Here is a 20598-nt window from a genome sequence, read left to right as displayed (position 1 = left end):
CCAATCCCCTCATCCCCCCGTCCCCCCAAGCCCCGATCCCTCGGTGTCCCCAGTCCCCCCGTGTCCCCCCGCCCCCAATCCCCCCATTCCTCCCATGTCCCCATGTCCCCCCATGTCCCCAATCCCCCCCGTGTCCCCCAGCCCCCCAATCCCCCCATGTCCCCATTCCCATGTCCCCATTCCTCCCCGTGTCTCGTCCCCCTGTGTCCCCCCCATGTCCCCAATCCCCCCCATGCCCCCGTGTCCCCCCACGTCCCTCCATGGCCCCATGTCCCCCCATTCCCCCCATGTCCCCATTCCCCCCATGTCCCCAGTCCCCCATTCCCCCCCATGCCCCCGTGTCCCCCCAATCCCCCCACGCCCCCATGTCCCCAATCCCCCCAATGCCCCCCATGCCCCCCCATGCCCCTGTGTCCCCCCAATCCCCCCCATGCCCCCGTGTCCCCCCATGTCCCCATGTCCCTCCATGTCCCCATGTCCCCAAACCCCCCACGCCCCCCCATGTCCCCAATCCCCCCAATGCCCCCCATGCCCCCCATGCCCCCGTGTCCCCCCAATCCCCCCCATGCCCCCGTGTCCCCCCATGTCCCTCCATGTCCCCATGTCCCCCCATGTCCCCATGTCCCTCCATGTCCCCATGTCCCCAAACCCCCCCACGCCCCCCCATGTCCCCAATCCCCCCAATGCCCCCCATGCCCCCCCATGCCCCTGTGTCCCCCCAATCCCCCCCATGCCCCCGTGTCCCCCCATGTCCCCATGTCCCTCCATGTCCCCATGTCCCCAAACCCCCCCACGCCCCCCATGTCCCCAATCCCCCCAATGCCCCCCATGCCCCCCCATGCCCCCGTGTCCCCCCAATCCCCCCCATGCCCCCGTGTCCCCCCATGTCCCTCCATGTCCCCATGTCCCCCCATGTCCCCATGTCCCTCCATGTCCCCATGTCCCCAAACCCCCCCACGCCCCCCCATGTCCCCAATCCCCCCAATGCCCCCCATGCCCCCCCATGCCCCTGTGTCCCCCCAATCCCCCCCATGCCCCCGTGTCCCCCCATGTCCCTCCATGTCCCCATGTCCCCCCATGTCCCCATGTCCCCAAACCCCCCCACGCCCCCCCATGTCCCCAATCCCCCCAATGCCCCCCATGCCCCCGTGTCCCCCCGTGTCCCCCCATGCCCCCGTGTCCCCCCAATCCCCCCATGCCCCCGTGTCCCCCCATGTCCCCATGTCCCTCCATGTCCCCATGTCCCCAAACCCCCCACGCCCCCCATGTCCCCAATCCCCCCAATGCCCCCCATGCCCCCCCATGCCCCTGTGTCCCCCCATGCCCCCCCATGCCCCTGTGTCCCCCCAATCCCCCCCATGCCCCCATGTCCCTCCATGTCCCCAAACCCCCACGCCCCCCCATGTCCCCAATCCCCCCAATCCCCCCATGCCCCCGTGTCCCCCCATGCCCCCGTGTCCCCCCAATCCCCCCCCAGTCCCCCCCGTCCCCGGCGCACCCGCAGGGCGGGGGGCATGTAGAGCAGGTCCTCCAGGGCGAGGGGGCAGCGGGTGCCCAGGTGGCGGGCGCTGAAGTCCCGCACCAGCCCCAGGTTGTGCAGGCTCTCGGCCACCGACATCGGCTCCTTCAGGCACACCTCTGCGGGGGACGGGGGGACACGGGGGACAAGGGGAGACACAGGGGACGGGGGGACACAGGGGACAGGGGGACACAGGGGGACACAGGGGACAGGGGGGACAGGGGGGACACAGGGGACAGGGGGACACAAGGGACAGGGGGGACAGGGGGGACACAGGGGGGACAGGGGACGGGGGGACACGGGACGGGGGGACACGGGACGGGGGGACAGGGGAACAGGGGACGGGGGGACACAGGGGGGAACAGGGGATGGGGGGACACAGGGGGGACAGGGGACGGGGGGGACACGGGACGGGGGACAGGGGGACACAGGGGACGGGGGGACACAGGGGACAGGGGGACACAGGGGGACACAGGGGACAGGGGGGACAGGGGGACACAGGGGACAGGGGGACACAGGGGGACACAGGGGACAGGGGGACACAAGGGACAGGGGGGACAGGGGGGACACAGGGGGGACAGGGGACGGGGGGACACGGGACGGGGGGACACGGGACGGGGGGACAGGGGAACAGGGGACGGGGGGACACAGGGGGGAACAGGGGATGGGGGGACACAGGGGGGACAGGGGACGGGGGGACACGGGACGGGGGACAGGGGGACACAGGGGACGGGGGGACACAGGGGACGGGGGGGACACGGGGGGACAGGGGGACACGGGACAGGGGGACAGGGGGACACAGGGGACGGGGGGACAGGGGGACACAGGGGACGGGGAATCACACGGGGGGACAGAGGATGGGGGGGACACAGGGGACAGGGGGACACGGGGGACAGGGGGACACGGGACAGGGGGACAGGGGGACACAGGGGACAGGGAGTCACAGGGGACGAGGAGTCACACGGGGGGACAGAGGATGGGGGGACAGGGGAACAGGGGACAGGGGGGACACAGGAGACGGGGGACAGGGGGACATGGGGGGCAGGGGGGACAAGGGGACATGGGGAGACATGGGGGCCAGGGGCCATGGGGGGGCCAGGGGCACGGGGGGGGCAGGGGACATGGGGGTATGGGGGACAGGGGGACATGGGGGGGACACAGGGGGGGATGGGGGGCATGGGGGGCCACAGGGGGCAAGAGGGGACAGGGGGACAAGGGACGGGGGGGGACACAGGGGATGGGGTCAGGGGGGACAGGGTCACCTCTGCCCTGGGGACAGGGACACCCCTGCCGTGCCCCCCCTGCCCCCCCATTCCCTCCCTGGACCCCCAACCATACCCCCGGTGCCCCCTATGGCCCCCTTCCATGCCCCCCACCCCACATCCCCCCCACCCCGAGCCCCACAGCCCCCCCATGGCCCCCCACCCCATAGCCCCCCCAGCCCCACATCCCCCCTATGCCCCCAAAGCCCCCCCCATAGCCCCCCCAGCCCCCTGTACTCCCCATGCCCCCCCATAGCCCATAGCCCCCCACGGCCCCCAGCCCCATACCTCCCTGTGCCCCCATATCCCCCCCGCCCCACAGCCCCCCTAGCCCCCACACAGCCCCCCCCCGCCCCATAGCCCCCCACAGGCCCCCCGGGCCCACCCTCCAGGCGCAGGGCCTGCGGGCAGTAGTAGTGGATGGCGGCGGCGATGGCCCCGCCGCTGGCCAGGCCCCACAGCTCCCCCACAGCTCCCCCATAGCTCCCCCAGCCCCAGAGCCCCCCATAGACCCCCATAGACCCCCCCTAGCCCCCCAGAGCCCCCCACAGCCCCCCCAGAGCCCCCCAGAGCCCCCCCGGGCCCACCCTCCAGGCGCAGGGCCCGCGGGCAGTAGTAGTGGATGGCGGCAGCGATGGCCCCGCCGCTGGCCAGGCCCCACAGCTCCCCCATAGCCCCCCCACAGCCCCTCCACAGCCCCCCACAACCCCATAGCCCCCCATAGACCCCCCTAGCCCCCCACAGCCCCCCACAGCCCCCCCCCAGCCCCCCAGAGCCCCCCCGGGCCCACCCCCCAGGCGCAGGGCCCGGGGGCAGTGGTAGTGGATGGCGGCGGCGATGGCCCCGCCGCTGGCCAGGCCCCACAGCCCCCCCATAGCCCCCCCACAGCCCCTCCACAGCCCCCCACAACCCCATAGCCCCCCATAGACCCCCCTAGCCCCCCACAGCCCCCCAGAGCCCCCCGGGCCCACCCTCCAGGCGCAGGGCCCGCGGGCAGTAGTAGTGGATGGCGGCAGCGATGGCCCCGCCGCTGGCCAGGCCCCACAGCTCCCCCAACAGCTCCCCCATAGCTCCCCCAGCCCCAGAGCCCCCCATAGACCCCCATAGACCCCCCTAGCCCCCCACAGCCCCCCCAGCCCCCCAGAGCCCCCCCCGGCCCCCCCTCCCGGCGCAGGGCCTGCGGGCAGTAGTAGTGGATGGGGGGGGGGGTGGCCCCGCCGCCGGCCAGGCCCCACAGCTCCCCCATAGCCCCCCCACAGCCCCTCCACAGCCCCCCACAACCCCATAGCCCCCCATAGCCCCCCCCTAGCCCCCCACAGCCCCCCCACAGCCCCCCACAGCCCCCCCAGAGCCCCCCGGGCCCACCCTCCAGGCGCAGGGCCTGCGGGCAGTAGTAGTGGATGGCGGCAGCGATGGCCCCGCCGCTGGCCAGGCCCCACAGCTCCCCCATAGCCCCCCCACAGCCCCTCCACAGCCCCCCACAACCCCATAGCCCCCCATAGACCCCCCTAGCCCCCCACAGCCCCCCAGAGCCCCCCCGGGCCCACCCTCCAGGCGCAGGGCCTGCGGGCAGTAGTAGTGGATGGCGGCGGCGATGGCCCCGCCGCTGGCCAGGTCCTTCAGCCCCAGCAGCGGGGGGGAGCAGGGGCTCTGCCGGGGGGGCACCTTGTCCTTGCGGTACCGGACCTGGGGGGGCCATGGGGGGAGGGGGGGAGGGGTCAGCAGCGGCCCCCCAAAACCCCCGCACCGACCCCCACCCCCCCCCAAGGGGCAGCATGCGGGGGGAGGGGTGCAGCCGGACCCCCCGGGGCCCCCCAAAAGCACAGTGGGGATTTGGGGGGGGGGGGGGGGGGCATGCAGATGGGGGGCACGGACGGACAGACGGACGCTCCTGCAACGCCCCCCCCCCCCCAGTATAGGCCAGTATAGGGAAATGGGGGGGGGGGGGGGCAGTGGAAATGCCCCCCCCCCTCAAAAATGGGGCCCGGGGGTGCCCCCCCAATATATGGGTGCCCCCCCAATATATGGGTGCCCCCCCAGATATATGGGTGCCCGTGCACCCCAGTACAATTAGGAGGGGCACAGGGGTGCCCACCCCCCCCCAAATCAAACTGGGGGGGGCACAGGGCACCCATGGGTGCCCCCCACCCCTAAAATCAAACTGGGGGGGCACAGGGGTGCCCCCCCCCAAATTCACCAGTGCCCATGGGTGCTCGTGCACCGCAACGCCATCTGGGGGGGGGCACAGGGGTGCCCACCCCCCAAAATCAACCTGGGGGGGGCAGATGGGTGCCCACCCCCCCAAATAAAACAGGGGGGCAGATGGGTGCCCCCCACCCAAAATCAGACTGCGGGGGGGCACGGGGTGGCCCCTCCCCAAACACCTTGGTGCCCATGGGTGCCTGTGCACCCCTATACAATTGGGGGGGGGGGGCACAGGGGTGCCCACCCCCCCAAAGTCAACCCGGGGGGGCACAGGGCACCCATGGGTGCCCCCCACCCCGAATCAAACTGGGAGGGGGCTACATGGGTGCCCCCTCCTCAAATTCACCGGTGCCCATGGGTGCTCATGCACCCTAATGCAATCAAGGGGGGGCAGATGGGTGCCCACCCCCCCCCAAATCACACTGGGGGGGGGCACAGGGCACCCATGGGTGCCCCCCACCCCAAACCACCCGGGGGGGGGGGCACAGAGGTGCCCCCTCCCCAAATTCACCAGTGCCCACGGGTGCCTGTGCACCCCAACACAATCGGGGGGGGCACAAGGGTGCCCACCCCCCCCAAAATAAAACGGGGGGGCAGATGGGTGCCCCCCACCCAAAATCAGACTGCGGGGGGGGGCACAGGGTGCCCATGGGTGCCCTCCCATCAGACTGGGGGGGCACAGGGGTGCCCCCTCCCCAAATACATGGGTGCTTGTGCACCCCAGTACAAAATGGGGGGGCACAGGGGTGCCCACCCCCCAAAATCATCCTGGGGGGGCATGGGGTGCCCATGGGTGCCCCCCACCCCTAAAATCAAACTGGGGGGGCACAGGGGTGCCCCCTCCCCAAATTCACCAGTGCCCATGGGTGCCCGTGCACCCCAACGCAATCGGGGGGGGCACAGGGGTGCCCACGCCCCAAAATCAACCGGGGGGGGGCAGATGGCTGCCCACCCCCCCTATAATCAGACTGGGGGGGCACAGGGCACCCATGGGTGCCCCCCCACCCCAAATCAGCCCCGGGGGGGGCACATGGGTGCCCCCTCCCCAAATTCACCAGTGCCCATGGGTGCCCGTGCACCCCAACGCAATCGGGGGGGGCACAGGGGTGCCCACCCCCCAAAATCAACTGGGGGGGGTGGCAGATGGGTGCCCACCCCCCCTAAAATCAGACTGGGGGGGGCACAGGGCACCCATGGGTGCCCCCCCACCCCAAATCAGCCCCGGGGGGGGCACATGGGTGCCCCCTCCCCAAATTCACCAGTGCCCATGGGTGCCCGTGCACCCCAACGCAATCGGGGGGGGGCACAGGGGTGCCCACCCCCCAAAATCAACTGGGGGGGGGGGCAGATGGGTGCCCCCACCCAAATCAACCTGGGGGGTGGGCAGATGGGTGCCCCCCCCCCCTGTAACCCCCCCCTCGGCGTGTGTGGGGGCAGGGGTGCCCCCCTAAACCCGGAGCAGGGTGCTGGGGGTGGGGGTGGGGCACCATGCGGGCAGCGTTGCAGGCAGCAGCAGCGGGGGGGTGGTGGGGAGGTGGGGGGGGAGCACCCACGGGTGCCCCCCGCCCATGGGTGGGGGTGATACGTTACCCCCGGAGGTTTACTCCCCGATTCCTTCAAACAAAAGGCGATGGCGTGCTGCGGCCCCGCGGGGGAGAGAAGCGTCAGGGGGCCCCCAGCGCCGCGGGGGGCGCGGGGGGCGCGGGGGGGGCATTGGGCACCCTCGAATTGGGGGGGGGGGGGGAGGGCGGGGCATTGGGTGCCCCAAAATTTAGGGGAGTCATTTAGTGCCCTGAAATTTGGGGGGCATTGGGTGGCCTGAAATTTAGGCGGGGGGGGGGGGCATTGGGTGCCCCAAAATTTAGGGGGGGGGGATTGGGTGCCTCAACATTTGGGGGGGGGCATTGGGTGCCCCAAAATTTAGGGGGGGCATTGGGTGCCTCGACATTTGGGGGGGGGCATTGGGTGCCCCAAAATTTAGGGGGGGATTGGGTGCCTCGACATTTGGGGGGGGGGCATTGGGTGCCCCAAAATTTAGGGGGGCATTGGGTGCCTCGACATTTGGGGGGGCATTGGGTGCCCCAAAATTTAGGGGGGGCATTGGGTGCCTCGACATTTGGGGGGGCATTGGGTGCACCAAAATTTAGGGGGGGCATTGGGTGCTTTGGGGGGTCATTGGGTGCCCTGAAATTTGGGGGGGCATTGGGTGCCTCAACATTTGGGGGGGGCATTGGGTGCTCCAAAATTTAGGGGGGGGCATTGGGTGCCTCGACATTTGGGGGGGGCATTGGGTGCCCCAAAATTTAGGGGGGGCATTGGGTGCCTCAACATTTGGGGGGAGGGGGCATTGGGTGCCCCAAAATTTAGGGGGGATTGGGTGCCTCGACATTTGGGGGGGGGCATTGGGTGCCCCAAAATTTAGGGGGGCATTGGGTGCCTCAACATTTGGGGGGGGGCATTGGGTGCGCCAAAATTTAGGGGGGGGCATTGGGTGCTTTGGGGGGGTCATTGGGTGCCCTGAAATTTGGGGGGGCATTGGGTGCCTCAACATTTGGGGGGGGGCATTGGGTGCCCCAAAATTTAGGGGGGGCATTGGGTGCCTCAACATTTGGGGGAGGGGGCATTGGGTGCCCCAAAATTTAGGGGGGGGGATTGGGTGCCTCGACATTGGGGGGGGCATTGGGTGCCCCAAAATTTAGGGGGGGCATTGGGTGCCTCGACATTGGGGGGGGCATTGGGTGCCCCAAAATTTAGGGGGGGCATTGGGTGCCTCGACATTGGGGGGGGCATTGGGTGCCCCAAAATTTAGGGGGGGGGCATTGGGTGCCTTGACATTTGGGGGGGGGGCATTGGGTGCCCCAAAATTTAGGGGGGGTGGCATTGGGTGCTTTGGGGGGGTCATTGGGTGCCCTGAAATTTGGGGGGGTCCATTGGGTGCCCCCCCTTTTATTTTGGGGGGGGGTCCATTGGGTGCCCCCCCTTAATTTTTTGGGGGCCCATTGGGTGCCCCCCCCATTTTTTGGGGGGTCCTATTGCTGCCCCCCCCCCTTTATTTTTCAGGGGCTTCATTTTGTGCCCCCCCCCCTTTATTTGGGGGGGCCCATGTGGTGCCCCCCCTTTGGGGGGGGGGGGCACCCTGCTCCGGGGTTTGCTCGCTGCCCCCCCCCACCCTGGGGTGGGGGGTTGGGGTGGGGGTGGGGGGGTCCCTGCAGGCACAACGCACACGTGCCCCCCCCCCAAATTCCGTGCGGCCCCCCCATTTCATGCCCCCACCCCCCCATTCCGGGCCCCCCCATTTCGTGCCCCCCCCCCCATGCAATTTCGTGCCCCCCCCCCAAAGCCGACGCAAGAAAAGGGGGGAGGGGGAGCGGAGGATGCTGGGGTCCCCCCCCCTTGGCCCCCAGTTTTGGGGGGGGGGGTTTGAGCCCCCCCTCAATTTCGGGGGGGGCCACAGCAATGCCCCCCCCCTTCAAATTGGGGGGGGCCCCCAAAATTTGGGGGGGGGGGGGGGCTCTACAATCAGTACCCCCATATCCACATCTGGGGGGGCCCCGCCGGCAGCACCTCCCCAAAATTTGGGGGGGCCCACAGGCAACCCCCCCCCCCCCAATTTTTTTGGGGGGTCCCCCCCACTTCAGCCTCCCCCTTTTTGGGGGGGGGGGGCACCCCCCAGCATCCTTCCTCCAGCAAGCAGCAAAGGGGGGGGGGGATGTGAGCGAGCTGGGGGGGCCAGCAGCACCCCACAAATTTGGGGGGGTCAAGCAGGGAGGGGAGAGTTTTGGGGTGCTGGGGGGGATTTTTGGGGTGCGGGGGGGGTCAGGAATTGGGGGGGGGGTAAAGAAAAGCACCCACTTACAGGAACCAACTTCCAGTACCACCGGGTGGGACACTGAAGCCGAGGAGACAAAGAGGCGCATCAGAGGCGAGGGGGGTCCCCAAAACCGAGGGGGGGTCCCCAAAACCGAGGGGGGGTCCCCCAAAACCGAGCGGGGGGGGGGGTGTCCCCCAAAACCGAGCGGGGGGGTGAAGCAGAAAGAGGAGGGGGCGCGAAGCTACTTAATGGGTGCAGCAGCGGCGAGCCTTGGGGTGCCCCCACTTTGATGCCCCCTAATTAATGAACGCCCCCCCCCCCAATTAATTAATCCCCCCAATTAATGAGCCCCCCCAATTAATAAAGGCCAACCTTGTGCCCGCAGGCTGGGGGGGCCGCGGGGCCGTCGGGGGGCCGCGGGGCGGGGGGCCCCTCCGTGCTCTCCTGCAGCTTGCGGTTCACCTAGAGCGAAATGGGGGGGGGGGGTGTCAGTAAATTTGGGGGTGCCCCCCCCCCCCCAAAACACCCCCCCCCCCCCCAATTTGGGTGCTTACCGTGTCCAGCCAGCCAAGGATCTTCTGCTCCCAGGAACTGGGGCCCGGGGGGGCGCCCGGGGGGGGGCCCAGCCCCCGGGTGGCTTCGGTGACAAAAGCCACCATCAGGGAGTCGATGAGGGCCAGGTGGGCGCCCTGGGGGGGGGGGGCGTCAGATGGGGGGGGCACGGGGGGTTTTGGGGTGCGGGGGGGGGGTGGGGGGGGCCCTGGGGAGTTGGGGGGGCTTAAAGTGGGGAGGGATAGGGGCACCCCTAAAGTGGGGAGGGATGGGGGACCCCCAAAATGGGCAGAGATTGGGGGCCCCCCCAAAAATGGGCAGAGATGGGGGACCCCCAAAGTGGGGAGGGATGGGGGACCCCAAAAATGGGCAGAGATTGGGGGCCCCCCCAAAAATGGGCAGAGATGGGGCACCCCGAAAGTGGGGAGGGATGGGGGACCCCAAAAATGGGCAGAGATTGGGGGCCCCCCCAAAAATGGGAAGAGATGGGGGACCCCCAAAGCGGGGAGGGATGGGGGACCCCCCAAAAATGGGCAGAGATTGGGGGCCCCCCCAAAAATGGGAAGAGATGGGGGACCCCTAAAGTGGGGAGGGATGGGGGACCCCAAAAATGGGCAGAGATTGGGGGCCCCCCCAAAAATGGGAAGAGATGGGGGACCCCCAAAGCAGGGAGGGATGGGGGACCCCCCAAAAATGGGCAGAGATGGGGGACCCCCAAAGTGGGGAGATTGGGGGCCCCCCCAAAAATGGGCAGAGATGGGGGACCCCCCAAAAATGGGCAGGGATGGGGGACCCCCAAAGCGGGGAGGGATGGGGGTACCCCCCAAAAATAGGAAGGGGGGGACCCCAAAATAGGGTGGAGATTGGGGGCCCCCCCAAAAAAATAGGAAGAGATAGGGGCCCCCCCAAAAGCCAGGCAAAGTTGGGGGGGGCCTTAAAGTGGGCGGTGTTGGGGGACCCCAAAACCAGGCAGAGATGGGGGCCCCCCCAAAATGGGCAGAGATGGGGGCCCCCCCAAAACCGGGCAGAGACGGGGGCCCCCCTAAAGCGGGCGGAAACAGGGGGACCCCAAAACCAGGCAGAACTGGGGGGACCCCAAAAGCCAGGCAAAGCTGGGGGGGACCCCAAATCTGCAGAGATGGGGACCCCAAAACCAGGCAGAAATGGGGGGGCCAAACTGGGCAGCTGGGGGACCCCAAAACTGGGCAGAAATGGGGGCACCCCCAAACTGGGCAGCTGGGGGACCCCAAAACTGGGCAGAAATGGGGGCACCCCCAAACTGGGCAGCTGGGGGACCCCAAAACCCAGGCACAGCCAGGGGCACCCCCAAAGGGGGTCCCACCCCCCCCCCCAGTGCCCCCCAGTGCCTCCCAGTGCCAAGGGGACAGGGTTAATGGGATCGGCCCCAGCCAATTAACGAGGCCTCAGCCTCATTAGGAGGCTTAAGGGGGGGGGGGGAGCCCTCCCAGTGCCTGCCCAGTGCTCCCAGTGCTTCCCAGTTCCCCCCACTGCCCCTCTCTCCCTCCCCAGTTTCCCCCAGTACCTCCCACTCCCTCCCCAGCACCCCCCCACTGCCTGCCCAGTGCTCCCAGTGCTCTTACACACCTTGCCCAGTAACCCCTGCTGCCTGCTCAGTTCTCCCAGTGCCTTCACATGCCTTGCCCAGTGCTCCCAGTGCCTCCCACTCCCTTCCCAGTTCCCCCCAGGTTTCCCCACTCTCTCCCCAGTTCCACCCAGTGCCTTCACATGCCTTGCCCAGTGCTCCCAGTGCCTCCCACTCCCTTCCCCAGGTTTCCCCACTCTCCCCAGTTCCACCCAGTGCCTTCACATGCCTTGCCCAGTGCTCCCAGTGCCTCCCACTCCCTTCCCAGTTCCCCCCAGGTTTCCCCACTCTCTCCCCAGTTCCACCCAGTGCCTTCACATGCCTTGCCCAGTGCTCCCAGTGCCTCCCACTCCCTTCCCAGTTCCCCCCAGCGCCCCTCTCTCTCCCCCCAGTTCCGCCCAGTACCTCCCACTCCCTCCCCAGTTCCCCCCTCCCTCCCCAGCTCCCCCCATCACCCCCCCACTGCCTGCCCAGTGCTCCCACTGCCTCCTACACCCTCCCCACTCCCCTCCCCTCCCTTCCCAGTATCTCCCAGTTCCCCCCAGTACCTCCCACTCCCTCCCCAGTTCCTCCCCAGCTCCCCCCAGCACCCCCCCCACTGCCTGCCCAGTGCTCCCACTGCCTCCTACACCCTCCCCACTCCCCTCCCCTCCCTTCCCAGTATCTCCCAGTTCCCCCCAGTACCTCCCACTCCCTCCCCAGTTCCTCCCCAGCTCCCCCCACTGCCTGCCCAGTGCTCCCACTGCCTCCTACACCCTCTCCACTCCCCTCCCCTCCCGTCCCTTCCCAGTATCTCCCAGTTGCCCCCAGTACCCTCTACTCCCTTCCCAGGTCCCCCCTCCCTCTCCAGCTCCCCCCAGCGCCCCCCCACTGCCTGCCCAGTGCTCCCACTGCCTCCTACACCCTCCCCACTCCCCTCCCCTCCCTTCCCAGTATCTCCCAGTTGCCCCCACCATCTTGATGGGCTTGTGCTGGAGGTCGGCCTCGCGGACGGGGGCGTCCTGGAAGGTGGGGGGCAGCCCCCGGCGGGCCAGCAGGGCCAGCAGCGCCCCGTTATCGGCCGGGGGGACGGCGGGGGGCTCGGGGGGCCCCAGCGCGTGACACCAGGCCCGGCAGTAGATGTCGGAGGCCACCAGGAGCCGGGTGACGGGGGGCTTGATGTGCTCCTGCTCGTACTGGTCGGTGTAGAAGGGGTCGCGGAGCTCCTCGGGGACGTTGCCTGAGGGGGGACAGGGAGAAGAGGGGACATGGGTGAGGGGTGGTGGCACCCTGAGCTGCCACCGAGCCACCGGGGACCCGTCATTGCCTTGAAACCAGCCATGGACCCATGGCTACGTACCCACCACAGGCCCCTCCTTGCCCTGGAACCATCCATGGACCCATCCATGGACCCACCAGAGCCACAGACGTATCGTGGTCTTGAAACCAGCCATGGACCCACGGCTACGGACCCACCACAGACCCACGGTCATGGCTACAGACCCTTCCTTGCCTTGGACCCATCTATGGGCCCACCACAGACCTGTGGCCACCACCACAGACCCACCACGTGGCCAGAGACATATCGTGATCTTGAAATCAGCCATGGACCCATGGCTACGTACCCACCACAGACCCACGGTTGTGGCTACAGACCCCTTCTTGCCTTGGACCCATTCATGGACCTACCACAGGGCAACCATGGGGCCACAGGCCAATTGTGGCCTTGAAATCACCCACGGCCCCATGGCTACGTACCCACCACAGACGCATGGCCATGGCTACAGACCTTGCCTTGCCTTGGACCCATCCACGGTCCCACTGCAGGCCCGTGGCCACCACCACAGACCCACAGCCGCCTTGAACCCAGTCATGGAACCACCATAGACCCATGTCCATGACCACAGACCCCTCACTGTCTTGAATCCAGCTCTGGGTCCATCACAGACCCATGGCCGCTACCACGGACCCACGGCCACAGGCCCATGGTTACCTTGAACCCATCCATGGACCCATAACCATGAACCCACCACAGAACCGTGCCACGGCAACAGATCCATCACGTCCACGACGAGAACCATGGACCCAAAGCCTTGGAGCCACCCACGGGTCCACCGTACCATGGACCCCCCCCAGACCCCACCACAGTCATGGTCCCACGACCACGGATCCAGCCACAGATCCATGACCACGACCACGAATGGAGACCCCGGTGACCACAGACCCGCCGTGCACCAACAGCCACAGGTCTATCCACAGACCCACGGCCACGACCCCCAACGATCACGGAGCCACCACGGACCCACAGCTGCAGCCCCACAGCAACTGTGGAAGCCCCACAGATCCCACCACAGCTATGGGGAGAACCACCTGCGGTGGTCCCAACCAACCAGAGCCACGGACCGACAGCCAAGGCCCCACCAGGAACCAATGACCATGGACTCTTGGACATGGAGACCCCCAACAGCCATGGAGATCCCCAGTGACCACGGAGACCCCCAACAGCCAATGAACCACCACGGACCCACAGCGAAAGCCCACCATGAGCTGATGACCACAGATCCAACCATGGGCCCATGGCCAAAGACCCCCAATGGCCACGGATCCACCATGGACCCCCAAAGCCCACCATGAGCTGATGACCACGAACCCAACCATGGACCCATGGCCATGGAGATCCCCAATGGCCATGGACCCACAGCCAAAGCCCACCATGAGCTGATGACCACGGACCCAACCATGGACCCATGGCCACGGAGGCCCCCAGTGGTCACAGACCCACCACGGACCCACAGTGAAAGCCCACCATGAGCTGATGACCACGGATCCAACCATGGGCCCATGCCCAAAGACCCCCAATGGCCATGGACCCACAGCCAAAACCCACCATGAGCTGATGACCACGGATCCAACCATGGACCCATGGCCACGGAGACCCCCAGTGGCCACGGAGACCCCCAGTGGTCACGGACCCACCACGGACGCACAGTGAAAGCTCACCATGAGCTGATGACCACGGATCCAACCATGGACCCATGGCCATGGAGATCCCCAATGGCCATGGACCCACAGCCAAAGCCCACCATGAGCTGACGACCATGGATCCAACCACGGGCCCACGCCCACAGAGACCCCCAATGGCCACGGACCCACAGCCAAAGCCCACCCTGAACTGATGACCACGGACCCAACCATGGACCCATGGCCACGGAGGCCCCCAGTGGTCACGGACCCACAGTGAAAGCCCACCATGAGCTGATGACCACGGATCCAACCATGGGCCCATGCCCAAAGACCCAAAATGGCCACGGATCCACCATGGACCCTCAAAGCCCACCATGAGCTGATGACCACGGACCCAACCATGGACCCATGGCCAAAGACCCCCAATGGCCACGGATCCACCATGGACCCCCAAAGCCCACCATGAGCTGATGACCACGGACCCAACCATGGACCCATGGCCAAAGACCCCCAATGGCCACGGATCCACCATGGACCCCCAAAGCCCACCATGAGCTGATGACCACGGACCCAACCATGGACCCATGGCCAAAGGCCCCCAGTGGCCACAGAGACCCCAAACGGCCACGGACCCACCACAGACCCACAGCCAAAGCCCACCATGAGCTGATGACCACGGATCCAACCACGGACCCACGCCCATGGCCACGGCCCCCCCACGGGGCCACGGCCGCAGCCCCACAGTGGCCACGGGACCCCCACCTGCTCCACCGCGAGTCCCACCACGGCCACAGACCCCCAGAGACGGGGGGAGGGGAACCCGGACACCTGGGTCCCTCCCCGGCGGGGTGGGGGGCGCACTCCTGGAGGGGCGGGGCCATGGGTGCGGGCGGAGCCCTGGCACCCAACCCTGGGGCCCCCGGTGGGTGCCCACGCCCGCCCCACCCGGCGTGGGAACACGCCCCCGCCCCGGGCACCCAACGGGTCCCAGCCCGCTACTGCCACCCAGCACCCACGGCACCCGCACCCAACCCACGGCACCCATCCTGCGCCCAACCCACGGCACCCATGGCACCCATCCTGCGCCTAACCCACGGCACCCACGGCACCCATCCTGCGCCCAACCCACGGCACCCACGGCACCCATCCTGCGCCTAACCCACGGCACCCATGGTACCCATCCTGCACCCAACCCATGGCACCCACAGCACCCATCCTGCACCTGCACCCAACCCATGGCACCCATTCTGCACCCGCACCCAACCCATGGCACCCATCCTGCACCCGCACCCAACCCACGGCACCCATCCTGCACCCAACCCATGGTACCCACAGCACCCATCCCGCACCCACACCCAACCCATGGCACCCATCCTGCACTCACAGCATCCACACCCAACCCACAGCACCCATGGCACCCATCCTGCACCCAACCCATGGCACCCACAGCACCCATCCCGCACCTGCACCCAACCCATAGCACCCATCCTGCACCCACACCCAACCCACAGCACCTATGGCACCCCCAGCACCCATCCTGCCCCCCCAGCACCACTGCCCGACCCACGGCACCCATCCTGCACCCCACGTGGGGGGGGGGGCTCAACCCCAGCACCCCCAGCACCCATCCTGCACCAACGGGGGGGTGTCAGCCCCCAGCACCCATCCAGCACCCCACCTGGGGGGGGACTCAACCCCAGCACCCATCCTGCACCCCCAGCACCACTGCCTGCCCCCCCAGCACCGCTGCCCGACCCACGGCACCCATCCTGCACCCACGGGGGGGGGGGGGGGGGGTGTCAGCTCCCAGCACCCATCCTGCACCCTGTGGGTGCAAATCCCCCCCCAGCACCACCCCAGACGCCCGGGCCCCCAGCATGGGTGCCCCCCCCCAAACAGCACCCAGGTGCCCCCCCCCCGCCTGGGTCCCTTCCCCTCCCCCCCCCGGGATCCAGCCCCTCCCCCGGTCCAAAGGGTGCTGGGCGGGGGGGGAGGGGGGGACTTTGACCGGGGGGGGGGCGGGGAATGGGGGATCCCCCCATGGGGGGGTGAATGGGGTCCCCTGAGCCCCGGGGGTCACCCCAGCACCCTGGGGGGGGGGGGGGCACGGGGGGGTCCCCTCGGGGGGGGGGCGGAGGAAAATGGGGGATCCTCCCCGGGGGGGGCATAGGGGGTCCCCTTCCCGGGGGGGCACAGGGGGTCCTCAAAACACCCGGGGGGCACAGGGGGACCCCCCCCAATATTCGGGGGGCACAGGGGGGTCCCCCTCTCCGGGGGGGAGGGGGATTGGGGATCCCCCAGCACCCTGGGGGGGGGGAGGGGGGACACACGACCCTCCCTCCCCCCCCCCAACACCGCAAGAGGCGGCGCCGCAGGGGGTCCCGCCCTGTGACGTCCCGCCGCGCCATCCCTCCCCCCACGTCCCCCCCCCCCCAGACTGCAACAAAAGCACCGGCGGGGGGGGGGGGGGTCTTCACCCCCACCCCCTCCCCGGTACCGAGCATCCCCCCCCGGTACCCCCCCTCAGTACCGGTACACACACACACACACACCCCCATTACCGGTACTCCCCCTCAGTACCGGTACCCACCCCAATACCGGTACCCCCCCAATACCGGCCTCCCCCCCCTCAATACCGGTACCCACCCCCTCAATATCGGTACCCCCTCAGTACCGGTACCCCCCCAATACCGGTACCCCCCCTCAGTACCGGCCTCCCCCCAGTACCGGTACCCCCTCCCATACCGGTACCCCCCCTTCAGTGCCGGGCCCCCCCCCGGTACCGGGGCCTACCCGCGCCTCCGTAGCCGGTGGCGATGGCCCAGGCGAGGCTGGCGGCGCTCCGAGCCCTCGCCCCGTCGTACTGGTCGAGCGGGCGGATCTCGGGCACCAGGAAACCCCGGCGCATGGCCGCGGCCGCGGCGGGAGGAGCCGCCACCATCCCCGGGGCAGCGGCGGCCGGTGGCGGGGCCCGGCCCGGCCCGGTTCGGCTGCGATCGGGGCGGGTTCGGAGGCGTTCGGCTCGGCTTCGGGCGGGCTCGGGGGGCTTCGGGGGGACTCGGCTCGGCTTCGGGGGGGTTCGGCTCGGCTTCGGGCGGGCTCGGCTCGGCTTCGGGCGGGCTCGGGGGGCTTCGGGGGGGTTCGCGCGGGTTCGGAACGGGTTCGGGCGGGTTCGGCGGCGGGCGCGGCCGCGGGCGGGAGCGTGGCGCGAGCGCCAGGTGCGGGGAGGGGAGGGGGGGCGGGGCCGGGGCACGTGACGGCAGGTGCGTCCCGCCCCCTCCTGCTCGCCGCGCGCGCACCCCCCCCACCCCCGCGGGGGAAGGGGCGGGGCTGGGGCACGGGGGGAACTGGGGGCACTGGGGGGGACTGGGGGGGACTGGGGATACTGGGAGGACTGGAGGGACACGGGGGATACTGGGGGCACCGGGGATACCGGGGTGGACTGGGGATACTGGGTGGACTGGGAGGGGGACTGGGGGCACTGGGGGATACTGGGGGGAGTGGGGAGACTGGGAGGACTGGGGGGACAGGGGGGATACGGGGGGCACCGGGGATACCGGGGTGGACTGGGGATACTGGGTGGACTGGGAGGGGGACTGGGGGCACTGGGGGATACTGGGGGGACTGGGGATACTGGGAGGACTGGAGGGACACTGGGGATACTGGGGGGGGACGACTAGGGGATATTGGGGGCACTGGGGATACTGGGGGGGACTGGGGATACTGGGAGGACTGGAGGGACACTGGGGATACTGGGGGGGGACGACTAGGGGATATTGGGGGCACTGGGGATACTGGGGGAGCAGAGCCCTTGTGGAGGCACTGGAAGGACTGGGGAGACTGGGAGGCACTGGGGGCTCCAGGGGCAGTAGGGGCACTGGGGATACTGGGAGGGACTGGGGGGACACTGGGGGCACTGGGAGGACTGGGGGTACTGGGAGAGCAGAGTCCCTGTGGAGGCACTGGAAGGACTGGGGAGACTGGGAGGGACTGGGAGGCACTGGGGGCTCTAGGGGCAGTAGGGGCACTGGGGATACTGGGAGGGACTGGGGGACTGGGGGGACACTGGGGATACTGGGGGGGACTGGAGATACTGGGGGAGCAGGGCCCCTGTGGAGCCACTGGAAGGACTGGGGATACTGGGAGAGACTGGGAGGCACTGGGGGCTCTAGGGGCAGTGGGGCACTGGGATACTGGATGGACTGGGAGGGACTGGGGGCTCTAGGGGCAGTAGGGGCACTGGGGATACTGGGAGAGACTGGGAGGGACTGTAGGCTCTAGGGGCAGTGGGGCACTGGGGATACTGGGAGAGACTGGGGGGGGACTCGGGGCTGTAGGGGCACTGGGGATACTGGATGGACTGGGGGGACTGGAGGCACTGGGAGAGCAGAGCCCCTGTGGAGGCACTGGGGGCACACTGGGTGGACTGGGGATACTGGGGGGGTGTAGCCTCTATGGGGGAACTGGGGATACTGGGAGGACTGGGGAGGGACTGGGGGCTCTAAGGGGAACTGGGGATACTGGGGACACTGGGGAGGGACTGGGGGCTCTAAGGGGAACTGGGGATACTGGGAGGACTGGGGAGGGACTGGGGGCTCTAAGGGGAACTGGGGATACTGGGGACACTGGATGGACTGGGGGGAGACCTGTGGGGGCACGGGGGATACTGGGGGCATCTCCCGGGGTCCCCCCATGTCCCCACGTCCCCCCATTTCCCGGCTCAGTGTCCCCGTGTCCCCCCCGTGTCCCCCCCGTGTCCCCATGTCCCTGTGTCCCCGTGTCCCAATGTCCCCCATGTCCCCATGTCCCCCGTGTCCCCCCCGTGTCCCCCCGTGTCCCCATGTCCCTGTGTCCCCGTGTCCCAATGTCCCCCATGTCCCCATGTCCCCCGTGTCCCCCCCGTGTCCCCCCATGTCCCCGTGTCCCCCGTGTCCCAATGTCCCCCATGTCCCCATGTCCCCCGTGTCCCCCCGTGTCTCCCCGTGTCCCCATGTCCCCCGTGTCCCCCCCGTGTCCCCATGTCCCCCTCCCTCCCATTTCCCGGCTCAGTCCCCCCATGTCCCCATGTCCCCCGTCTCCCCCCCGTCCCCCCCCCGTGTCCCCCAGTCCCCCTCCCTCCCATTTCCCGGCTCAGTCCCCCCGTGTCCCCATGTAGCCATGTCCCCATGCCCCCGTCCCCCGTGTCCCCATGTCCCTGTCCCCCTGTGTCCCCATGTCCCCCGTGTCCCCGTCCCCCGTGTCCCCATGTCCCTGTCCCCCTGTGTCCCCATGTCCCCCGTGTCCCTGTCCCCCCGTGTCCCCATGTCCCTCCCCCCCCGTGTCCCCAAGTCTCCCCATTTCCCGGCTCAGTCCCCCCGTGTCCCCTGTGTCCCTGTCCCCCCTGTCCCCATGTCCCATGTGTGTCCCCGTGTGTCCTCCATGTCCCTATGTCCCCATGTCCCCTGTCCCCGTGTCCCCCGTGTCCCCCGTGTCCCCATGTCCCCTGTCCCCGTGTCCCCCGTGTCCCCATGTCCCCGTGTCCCCATGTCCCCGTGTCCCCATGTCCCCCGTGTCCCCATGTCCCCGTGTCCCCGTGTCCCCCATGTCCCTGTGTCCCCATGTCCCCCGTGTCCCCACGTCCCCGTGTCCCCGCTCAGCCCCCTCGGGCCCCTCCCCGTGTCCTATTTTCCACAGCGGCCATGGCAACGCGGGGACCGACACGGGACACGGGGGGGACACGGGGGGACACGGGGGGGACACGGCAGGGACACGGGGGGGTCACGGGGACGTGGGAGGGATGGGGATGGGGACAGGGGGGGACACGGGGGGACACGGGGGGGACACAGGGACGTGGGAGGGATGGGGATGGGGACACGGGGGGGACATGGACATGGAGGGGACGTGGGGACACGGGAAGGATGGGGATGGGGACACGGAGGGATGGGGACATGGGGACACAGGGGGACGTGGAGGGGACACGGGAGGGACAGGGATGGGGACACGGAGGGGTCACGGGGGGATGGGGACACGGGGGGATGGACACGGGGGGACACCCTCGGTGTCCCCGTCCCCCCGGGGTGGCACCCTGGGACCCTGCCGGGCACCCAACCCCCTCCCCCCCCTCCCCGGGACCCAGGCGCCTGGGTGGGGGGAGGGGGCGCCCGTGGGGGGGGGAGGGGCCGAGGGTGTGCCCCCGGGGACCCGCCCTGCCCCTCCCCCCCCCCTTTCTCCCAGTTCAACCAGTTGAACCGGCTGCACTGGGAAGGGGGGGAGGGGCCTCCTCCCGGCCGCCTGGGTCCCACGGGCGGGGGGGGGAGGGGCAGCCCCGGCGGCCCGGGGCCCCCTCCCCCCCCCCCTCCCCCCTCCTCCCCCCCCCCCCCCCCGTTAATCCCCGGCACCGGCTGGAGCCGCCGGGGCCCCGTAAGAGGCTTAGGGGGGGGAGGGGGCACCCAAATCACCCCCCGCCCCCATCCCCCCCCCCCCCGGGACCCCCCGCCCCCCCCAACTGCACCCCCCGCCCCCATCCCTCCCCCCGCCCGGGACTCCCCGCCCCCCCAACTGCACCCCCCCGCCCCCATCCCCCCCGCCCGGGACCCCCCGCCCCCCCAACTGCACCCCCCGCCCCCATCCCCCCCCCGGGACCCCCCGCCCCCCCCAACTGCACCCCCCGCCCCCATCCCCCCCCCGGGACCCCCCGCCCCCCCCAACTGCACCCCCCGCCCCC

At 69.5% G+C, this 20598-nt stretch overlaps 1 protein-coding gene across 1 annotated transcript in view; it reads right to left on the bottom strand.

Moving 5' to 3' along the window:
• Positions 1–16984, bottom strand: part of CAMSAP3 (calmodulin regulated spectrin associated protein family member 3) — a 31249-nt gene extending 14265 nt beyond the window's left edge. The window contains 7 exon segments of the mRNA XM_087777915.1: positions 1499–1638; positions 4329–4467; positions 8843–8875; positions 9170–9259; positions 9352–9486; positions 11906–12171; positions 16689–16984. Of these exon segments, the coding sequence (XP_087634041.1) occupies positions 1499–1638; positions 4329–4467; positions 8843–8875; positions 9170–9259; positions 9352–9486; positions 11906–12171; positions 16689–16836 (951 nt within the window). The 5' untranslated portion in view covers positions 16837–16984.
• Positions 16985–20598: the final 3614 nt, after the last annotated feature.

This window comes from Nipponia nippon, unplaced genomic scaffold (genome assembly GCF_047370975.1).
Source record: "Nipponia nippon isolate SJK-2023a ecotype South Korea unplaced genomic scaffold, ASM4737097v1 scaffold_42, whole genome shotgun sequence".
Classification (NCBI taxonomy): domain Eukaryota; kingdom Metazoa; phylum Chordata; class Aves; order Pelecaniformes; family Threskiornithidae; genus Nipponia; species Nipponia nippon.
Note: the sequence above shows the minus strand (reverse complement) of the source record. Positions and strands in the feature narration are given on the sequence as shown.